Source organism: Populus nigra, chromosome 2, assembly GCF_951802175.1.
Source record: "Populus nigra chromosome 2, ddPopNigr1.1, whole genome shotgun sequence".
Taxonomy (NCBI): Eukaryota; Viridiplantae; Streptophyta; class Magnoliopsida; order Malpighiales; family Salicaceae; genus Populus; species Populus nigra.
In genome coordinates this window covers 38,153,316-38,163,007 of record NC_084853.1, presented here as the reverse complement: position 1 = coordinate 38,163,007, position 9,692 = coordinate 38,153,316, and the positions used below count along the sequence as shown (strand labels likewise).

At 33.0% G+C, this 9,692-nt stretch overlaps 1 protein-coding gene across 2 annotated transcripts; it reads left to right on the top strand.

Moving 5' to 3' along the window:
• The first annotated feature begins 3,689 nt into the window (after window positions 1-3,689).
• On the top strand, window positions 3,690-9,444 carry LOC133681777 (probable beta-1,3-galactosyltransferase 2). Of its 2 annotated transcripts, none has more exons than XM_062104912.1 (11): window positions 3,690-4,209; window positions 5,362-5,458; window positions 5,619-5,683; window positions 5,793-6,004; window positions 6,105-6,168; window positions 6,941-7,013; window positions 7,152-7,272; window positions 7,584-7,671; window positions 7,762-7,887; window positions 8,008-8,117; window positions 8,802-9,444. In XM_062104912.1, exons 1-11 carry the CDS (start codon window positions 4,097-4,099, stop codon window positions 8,948-8,950), a joined length of 1,218 nt encoding a protein of 405 aa, XP_061960896.1. In that variant the 5' UTR covers window positions 3,690-4,096; the 3' UTR covers window positions 8,951-9,444. The 2 variants fall into 2 exon arrangements, with proteins under 2 accessions (XP_061960896.1, XP_061960895.1); XM_062104911.1 differs by having other exon boundaries at window positions 3,691-4,209; window positions 5,610-5,683.
• Window positions 9,445-9,692: the final 248 nt, after the last annotated feature.

Sequence of the window (9,692 nt, the reverse complement as noted above, 5' to 3'; positions counted from 1 at the left end):
GAACTTCTTGACAGCAAATTTAATAACTAACTTAATCATTGTAGTGTAAAAGAAGAAAAGTACCTCTTGAAATTGTAGGTGACCTATCTAACGAACTCAACTATTCTTGTCTCTTTAATTAGATTCTTAAACATCATCACTAATTAAGGAATGTTGCCCCTTTAGATTCCTAAAGATCATCACTAATTAAGGACCCCTGAAATTAAAGTAGATCCACCCCTATTAATACCACCGATAAGAGCTTGGAAAATATTTTTAGCAGTACATAAATAGTGATTTGAAAACATATGGACAAGTATACCTCTTTAATTTCATGGAGAGTTACTTTTTAAAAATAATTTTTTAAATTTTTACATGTTTATTTACCTTTAAAAATATCAGTCGAGGAAAAATATTTCCTAGTTAAAAAAAAATTTGGCTTGGTTTCAGATTTTTTTTTATTTTGAGCAGGAAACACTTTTTATAAATTAAAAAAAATTTAAAAATATATTATGATTTGTTGATTATATCAAATTTAGTCTTTAATCTTTTAATTGTTGTATATTTTGTTTAGATTTTACTTATTTTTTTAATTTCATCTTTTAAAATTTAATTTTTTATTAGATTTTATTTATTTACTATGATCCTCAAGCTAACAATTACTCACAATATGCCTACAGACTACCGCCACAACAGAAACATTATTTGTACATCTAATTTCACCATTATAGTACATCTAATATAATCCTACTATTATTTATGCTACAATCTCCAATCAAACTTTATATCCATAAAATTAATACCTTTAATTATTATAAATTCCACATAAAATTATTTTTCTCTAAATTTTCAACTTAACCATAAAATTGATATAAAATAAATGATACCAATTATTTCTTCAATTCTAACAAACTTAAGTTATAATATTACACTCAGTTTCATCAAATGATAAATTAAATCAATTTCATTCAAATTTCAAACAAATTTTAAAATACAAATAATACATTAATATATATAACAAAATATTATTATAAAACAAATAAAATACTTAAATATACAAACAAATTGCTAATACCATGGTTTTAAGACCAGCCTCGGTTCAAGGCCCGGGTTCCGGGTTTTGACAGGGTTACCGGGTCAGTTCAAAACGACATCGTTTCAGTAAAAAAAAACAAAAGTCAACGGGTTTGCAACCAGGTCTTGACCAGGTTTTGCCAGGTCAACCCGCCGGGTCATTCGAGTCACACCGGGTTTTTCCTTCCCCCGTTTTTTTCTTCAACCCGGCTCGATTCCAGCCCTGGGTTGGCCGGTCAACCCACCGGGTCATCCGAGTCACATCGGGTTTTTCCTTCCCCTATTTTTTCTTCAACTTGGCCCGATTCCAGCCTCGGGGTCAGCCACGTCAACCCGCCTGATCATCCGAGTTATACCGGGTTTTTCTTTCTCCTGTTTTTTCTTCAACCCTACCCGATTCCAGTCCTGGGTCAGCCGGTTCTCGAATCGACCCGCCGGATTAGATTTCAAAACTATAGCTAATACTACAAACAAATCTTAAAAAATTAACTTAAAAAATAAATAAATAAGTTTGTTTACTTAATGAAGTCAAGCTTGATAAAAAAAAAATAAAGATACTGTGTTGGAGTCGGCAGGTTTGGTGGCTGGAATTGTGAGGGGGCACGCGAAATTAATGAATGGGAGAGAGGTAGCTGTTACAAAATGAAGAAGAAGAAATGAGGAGATGAGAAGATTGTGTGTTTTAATTTATCTTAAAACCACCAGCGGAATTTTCATTTGCAATTCCAACATAATTATTAAATTATTATTTTTTTTTTTCTAATTTTCTAGCAGCGAAATGACATATTTTGTAAGCTTGACGTCATCAAAAGGCAAAACCCTTTTTTCACTTGATGTGAAATTTAATTGAAACCACTTGACAATGGTAGAGTTAGAAGGTTTCTTTTTATTTATTTATTTATTTATTTATGAGCAGAGAAAGATTTAATCTATAAATTTTATCGATTCTCCATGAGAGGTGTTCCAAATATTAGGTCAACCGTGTACGTTAAAGCCTTGCGTTATATAGAATTGTTCATGCAAAATATGAGGAGACTGTCCAAATGCATTATGTATATTTAAAATTTCAACAGCATTAATTTTTATTATTATTAATGTGGGTGTCTGGGACAGCTTATGTGTATTTTGATTAATCTTACGGATCCTGAAATTAATGACCATATAAACCTCCAATGACCATCATATTAGCGACCACATGACTCAAATTTAAAACTACATGGAAAGCAAATCCTTTAATTTCAATCTCTTAACACCATGTCACCTACTAGATAATTATATTTGATAATATTGTATGTATTCATACAATATCTTGTCAAAAGCATTATATATTTTTTAGGTCTTTATGTATTAATATGATTTTCAATACATCTATATCGAAATCAAATTTTAATATATATATATATATATCTTCAGGTTCTAATTTCCATTTCTAGAGGAAAGCAACCTTATCTCGACCATGTGATGGTGAAAGATAATAAAAAGGTTCAGTGGGTTTGTCAATTTGAGTACATGTGCTGCTCTTCAATCTAGAGGACCACGGCTAACTGAATCTCAAGTGGTGTTTAATTGGGTGATTATAGTTGTTTTTTTAAAAAAAATATTAAAAAATTAAAATTTTTAATTTTTTAAAATTTATTTTTGATCAAAGCAATCAAATAACATTTTAAAAAAAAATAACGTGAAGAAAAAAAAATTATTTTTCTCCAAAAACATGATACGACTGTAAAAACAAACACTTTTTTAGTATCATAATTTCTCCTTTTCCATATAATCTCTCTCATCTATTATAGCCTTTTTAAAAATAAAATGGACGGCTAGTTCTTCGATTCTCCCCCTTTTCTGGTGAGACATGGGAATGTCATTTTCGCATATAATAAATGAAACATTTACACTATATAATTGGCGATATTATTGGTTTTTCATTTCATGTCCCATTAGATCCCTAATGTGTGTGTGTGTATACATATATATATATATATATATATATATATATATATATATGTATGTATGTATATATGTATGTGTGTATGTGTGTATATACACACACATGTGTATACATTTTATACGGGTCAACGAGGATTTTGGGCACTTGAATAATTGATGTGAACTACAAACAACTTTATTCCTTATTTTTTTTATTTAAGAAATTTGATGTTGTAAATATTTATTTATTTATTTATTTGAGATACATACATAAATATACTCCTAGTAAAACTGAACCCATAAATGGCAGCTTAGAAGTTGAAGTTTCCTTTTCACAAAAGTTTATTCTCACAAACATTTTTAAAGAAAGAAAGAAACTTTATTCTAATAGAAAAAAAAATTCTTATTTTTAGATTCTGATGTAGACTTTTAGATTTTGTTTTAAAAATATTTTAAAAATATTTATTTAATTTTATTTTAAATATTTATTTTTATTTTAGTATTGATATTAAAAATAAAATTTAAAAAATAAAAAATATTATTTCAATATATTTTTAAATAAAAATCAACTAATATTACATCACCAAACAATTATAATCCCATTTCAGGGAAATTAATAAATACTGATAGTGGATTACAAGATTAAATAAAATGAAAAACTAGCAGTAGAGTAGAAGATGGTGGTGTGGTAATTTGGTATAAGAAGAGAGGTAGTTAGGAGGTCTACCATTGCCTGCAAAGCAGAGAAGAGTACTTCTATACTTTCTAGAGAGAGAAAGAACGACAACAACTACAAACTGCAAAGCTTTAGCTGGGAGGATAAAGTAAAGAACAAAAACAAGGACAAGTTAAAAAACCAGACCACCCACTTTGTTCTACTCCTTCTCTCTCACATTTCTTAGCTTCAAATCTTGGACAGAGCTTTCTTTCACAGCTCTGGTACTCCTACAAGAAATTCTAACTACTTCTTGAGGGAGCTTTCAGTTTCAGCTGTCTCTTTGATTTGGTTGCTGTTGTCTGTTTTTCTTGCATATGGGTGTGCTTTTGTTGAGATAGCTTTCAGTTTGTGAAATACAAGGGAAGAATTAGAAATCCCAGATAGAAATAACAAGGAAAAGAAATGTCTTTCAAGAGCAGAGGAGACCAGCAGTCTTCTAAAAATGTTATATCAAAAAAATGGGCCCTGTTCTTTTGCTTAGCTTGCTTTTGTGCTGGAGTGTTCTTCAACAATAGGTATGCTTATTTTTTTAAAAAAAATCATTTGTTTTTCTTGTGAATTGCCTACTGTGGCAATCTCTGGAGAGGTTATTTGATTAAGTTTCTCATTTTTATGAAATGGGTACAAGCTGTTTTTTTTTAAGATCTCTTTTTTGTTGATTGTTTTTTTGTATAGATCGTAGGCATGTTTTGGCTGGTTTAATGGAAAAATATGCTTTGATTTTCATTTTTTTTAAGAATGTTTGATTATTCTTTAAATTATCTGAATCTTAATATTTCACCAGTTTTCAAGTTTGTATTTTCCATTCAATTTCTGGCTTTATTTTCTAGCTAAAGCGAGGTAGATCTAATTATCCAAATTAGGATTTTGATGCATTGACTTTCTAATGATGCATTGACTTTCTCTTTTTCTTCAATGCTATTACTATCAGAATTTTGTTTTCTCAAGCCTTTGTGAATTCATTCCTTTTCAAGAATTTTCATGCTCTTCTGCCATTACCTCCATCATCCAATAAATAATTAATTTTTTCTTTGTTATTACTGTTCATGTGATTTTATTTAAGGTCGTGGTTTTAAATGTGGGTTATTTGTTGGAAATCCATGTGCTACCATTAAAAACTACCGCCACTTATTTATGCAACCTGCTCCCACATGGTTGTGCACCAGGGGAAGGAAGGCTACCGACATCTGCTGTCATTGCCATAAATCCTTCTTTAGTATCTGGTAGTAGTGACTGCTCTTTTTTGTTGGAGATAGTTGACTAGAAACTCGTTGTTGGCATGATGCACACAACCAATTGCCTCCAGTTGAAACAATACTTTTCAAGTATATGTTATCATCACTCGTCATGACATTGTAGTGATCATTTCAATGATCTCCCAGGAAAACTCTTTAACTGTAAATTCTCTTTCTTTTTCAAATCTAAACATAGATTATTTTCTTCAGTCTAGATATGTCTCCAGAAGTAATTTCATAGCAATGAAATCATCGAAGTTTCTGTTATATGTTCGATAGTTTTGTGCACATTTGTGGTTCTGCAAGTAAATTCTATTTTTGTTAGCATCGTTATCTTTATTTATCGGTTAAAGAAATTGCAAAAATCTTCAACAAGGTAACTTGTTGGCACTTAATCTGTGATGGAATGTTAACGAGGAAAAATGGTGGCAGGATGTGGACAGTTCCCGAGCCTAAAGGCATCACTCGTACAACTACAATGGAAGCTGAAAGTCTAAAGTTAGTTTCAGAGGGTTGTGGTGATGAAATTGTGGGTATCTTTATTTATGACATGATAAATTCTTTGTCCTTTCATGTTTTTAATTGGTGGCTAGACTCAAGCATTTCAAGTTGTTTTCGTCATTCTTTTATGTTACTCATCTGAATTATTGTTGTTCGAAATCTGATTTGAGTCCCTTTAGTTGCATCAGAAAGAAGTGAAGCGTGACTCTAAGGATATTATTGGGGAAGTTTATAAAACTCATAATGCCATTCAGTAAGTATAGCTTATGCCCAGTAATTGTTCTACATTCTGCTTACATATCATAGTTGATTTGTATGAAGGCATCCTGAACAGCAAGCTTACTATTGTAAATTGAATATAGGACATTAGACAAAACTATTTCAAATTTAGAGATGGAATTAGCTGCTGCAAGGGCAGCACAGGAGTCCATACTCAGTGGCTCTCCTTTGTCAGAGGACTTAAAGAGGACTGGGTCATCTGGGAAAAGAAGATATTTGATGGTTGTTGGAATTAATACTGCTTTTAGCAGCCGCAAAAGAAGAGATTCAGTTCGCGCCACATGGTTCCCACAAGGTTCATTGAATTGTGTCCATACTTATTCTTATGCTGTTTTAATTGTTGTGTGAGATTTCATTGCTGACTAAGTTTTTTTTTTCCCCTTAATGCAAAATAGGTGAAAAAAGGAAGAAACTGGAAGACGAGAAGGGTATCATTGTTCGCTTTGTCATTGGTCATAGGTGAGTCAGGCTTCTTTTCTCTTTAATGATATGGATAAGGGTGAGTGTAATTTGCAATGGAGTATGTGTATGTTAGTCCGAGTTGTTGAGTGTATGTTTTTGGCCTTAATTTTGAATCTTTGCTCACCCCTCATGTGTTCGATGATTAGGGCTACCCATGCACCTATTAGAGAGGAATATAAAATTATTCTTGGAATCTCACCTAATAGCTTAAGTTTTTAGGTTGGGATGATTCTTTGATATGCACCAATTCAATATTTTGTCAATCATTTAAGGCTGCATAACTCTTCCATTTGTTTTCTGTGACCAAATTAATGTCATCTCTCTTGAGAATCCATATTATCCTGATGTCAGCTATAGGCACTGAAAGAATCTCGAAGACTAAGCTACAACATTGCAATAATTGCAAAGGGTTTTGGGTGCATTTGGATTCCCATAGAATAAAATTTCAGTAGTAACTTGTACTCCCATTGTTTTGACATAAGTCGAAATGCTCAGTCTATGGTATCATATAGCATAATTTATTTTCTGGGAGTCACTCTACTATGTCAATCTCTCCGAGTCAATGTTCACAAGTTAATGAAATTATTCAGAGGTAGTTACGTAGGCTGGGCATATAGTTTCAGCTCTCGAATATACATTTATGGTGATGAAAACAATCAAAACTTCTGAATTAAACCTGTGCTCTCTGAATGTATTCATGACAGCCAATAGCTTTGAAAATGCTTGATCATGAATTTAATTTAACTTAAAATTATTTTATATTGTCTAGTGCCACATCAGGAGGCATTTTGGACAGAGCCATTGAAGCAGAGGACAGAAAGCATGGAGATTTCTTGAGACTGGTAAGGCTTTTGTCTCCAATTCTATTGCGCTGTCCTATTTAATGAAACACTTGCTCACTTCTGAAGAAAAAGTACATGCCTACTCAGGAAAAGAAAAATCTATGAACTCACATGTTTGCTCTGCTACAATATGAGCAGGACCATGTTGAAGGGTATCTTGAATTGTCAGCCAAGACAAAGATATATTTTGCAACTGCTGTTGCTTCGTGGGATGCAGATTTCTATGTCAAAGTTGATGATGATGTCCATGTAAATATAGGTAGGTCAACATAAAATGTGCAGTGACTCCATTCTTAGTGGTATATAATTATCTGAAGATGTTTAATGACATATTCTTTTCCCTCTTTCCAAATAAAAAATCAACTGGAAAAGATTTCGGATTATTATAATCGTATAAAAATTTATATATTCCACCATCTGAAGAATTTAAGTTCTTTCATATCCTCTAGGATCAATGCGACAATTAACATGAATTATCTCATCAGTTTTATCCATGCGAGAAAATTGCTGTTCATAGCTTCTACTTTCTAATAATTTGTGTTAAGTCCATTTTCTTGCTACTTGGTGCAGCAACACTTGGAGAAACTCTAGTCAGACACCGAAAGAAACCACGAGTATATATTGGATGCATGAAATCTGGTCCTGTCCTTAATCAAAAGTAAGTGAAATTGTCTTGGATTCATTCTGTCAGAAAGTTTTAGGAAAGGAATCATCTTCTACATTCTTAACTTGTCACTTTGTTGAACAGGGGTGTGAGGTACCATGAACCCGAGTACTGGAAATTCGGTGAGGCAGGGAATAAGTACTTCCGGCATGCTACTGGGCAGCTGTATGCCATTTCAAAAGATTTGGCTACGTATATATCAATAAACCAGTAAGTTCCTCTTTATTTGTAACATGATATGATGGAGTATCGTGCCTGGATCTAAATTTCAAGCTTTTTCCCATAGTTTCCTTACATTAATGATGGTTCTTGTGCAAATAATTATCTCAGACATGTTCTGCACAAGTATGCCAACGAGGATGTTTCGCTGGGGTCGTGGTTTATTGGACTTGATGTGGATCACATTGATGATCGGAGGCTATGTTGTGGCACTCCACCTGGTAAAGCTATATTTTACTTGAAATATGGGAAAACTTTAGTTAAAAAAGAAGAAGAGGAGATTTTCTTGGACTGAATTAGACTTTAATACAATTTATAAAACCCACCAATTACTGTCTTGCTGAAGATAATGAGTTTTCCCTTGTTATGATTAGTGGGGGTTGAGCCTCTGTCACATCAATATTTACACCCTGAAGGAATACACTACGCACCAGATTGAATTGACTAAATATTGGATTGATGTGATTATTTGTTACCATTTCTTGTAAAGTTTGGAGAAATTATCATGTACAGCATAGTGTTTTTGAAAGTTGATATAGAAGTAATAGGATTTTCCCAGAAAAACCAATAATTTCATGATGGAAAATCCTATGCAGCCTATTGATGCTTCTGATTTACAATTTGGAATTCTCAATATGATAGTGACAATTATCATACTGCCACGATCACTATTCAAATGAAAGTGCAGTAGCCTCGTATGGCTATTCTCAAACACATTTATTTCTGTTTCCTCCTGTTAGTTGCTATTTGCAAATTTATAACAAACAAGATTTCCACATGGGTTATCCTCGAGCACATGTGCTCTAAACCTTAGTCTCTGCCAGGACCAAAGCAGAATGGAATTGTGCGAGTACTGAGATAGCATGTTTCAAATTCTGACTATTTTTCACTTCTTGTTTCCTCAGATTGCGAGTGGAAGGCACAGGCTGGCAACATCTGCGTTGCGTCATTTGATTGGAGCTGCAGTGGGATTTGCAGATCTGCTGATAGGATTAAGGAGGTCCATCGGCGGTGTGGGGAAGGTGAGAAGGCTTTGTGGAGAGCAACATTCTAGGTGATAGTGCTCTTCCAACCTCAGGAAGATGATGCACTGAAGAATCAGGTGTTTCGAGTCTTTTCTGTATTTTTTTGTGAGTATAGAAACCATGTCATATTACGCCTAATAGAGAGGGAGAGAAAATGCATGTACATTCACGTCCTTGCTCACACGTGTGTGAGGGAGCAGATGCCCTACATCGTGGACTTCTCCATTTTAGTGAAGGAGAGAGACCGCAAAAGCGGCCAGAAGAGGCAAGACCACTAAACAATTCTTTGATACACAGGAGAGCCGATTTGCAAGTTTACAATTCGACGGGCAATGAAGCTAACAATAAACACAAGTCCTGGCAGTGGCTTTTCCAGCTCTCATTCGATTTTGAAATGTTCTGTATTCTGTTACCCAGAATCCATTGTAGAAACTCTGCTGTGTGTCGATTAGCAATGCCAAAAGATGGTGGATTTGATTAGGAGCTTTTAAGCCATGCAGCAATAATGATTCCTATTCTTTCATTTTGTGGTTGATGCAACCAACTCCTAACGAAAAAAAGTAGCAGATGGGCTTGTGAAACTGGAAGACATGGGCTTGTGAAAAAGTAGTGGGTGGTTATTTTTTAAAATATTTTTTTGTTTAAAAATTAATTAAAATAATATTTTTTATTTTTATAAAATTATTTTTAATATTAATATATTAAAAATAATAATTTTAAATATTATTTTTAAATTCTTCGGTAATCCTTGTAACAATTCTTAAAAGTCAA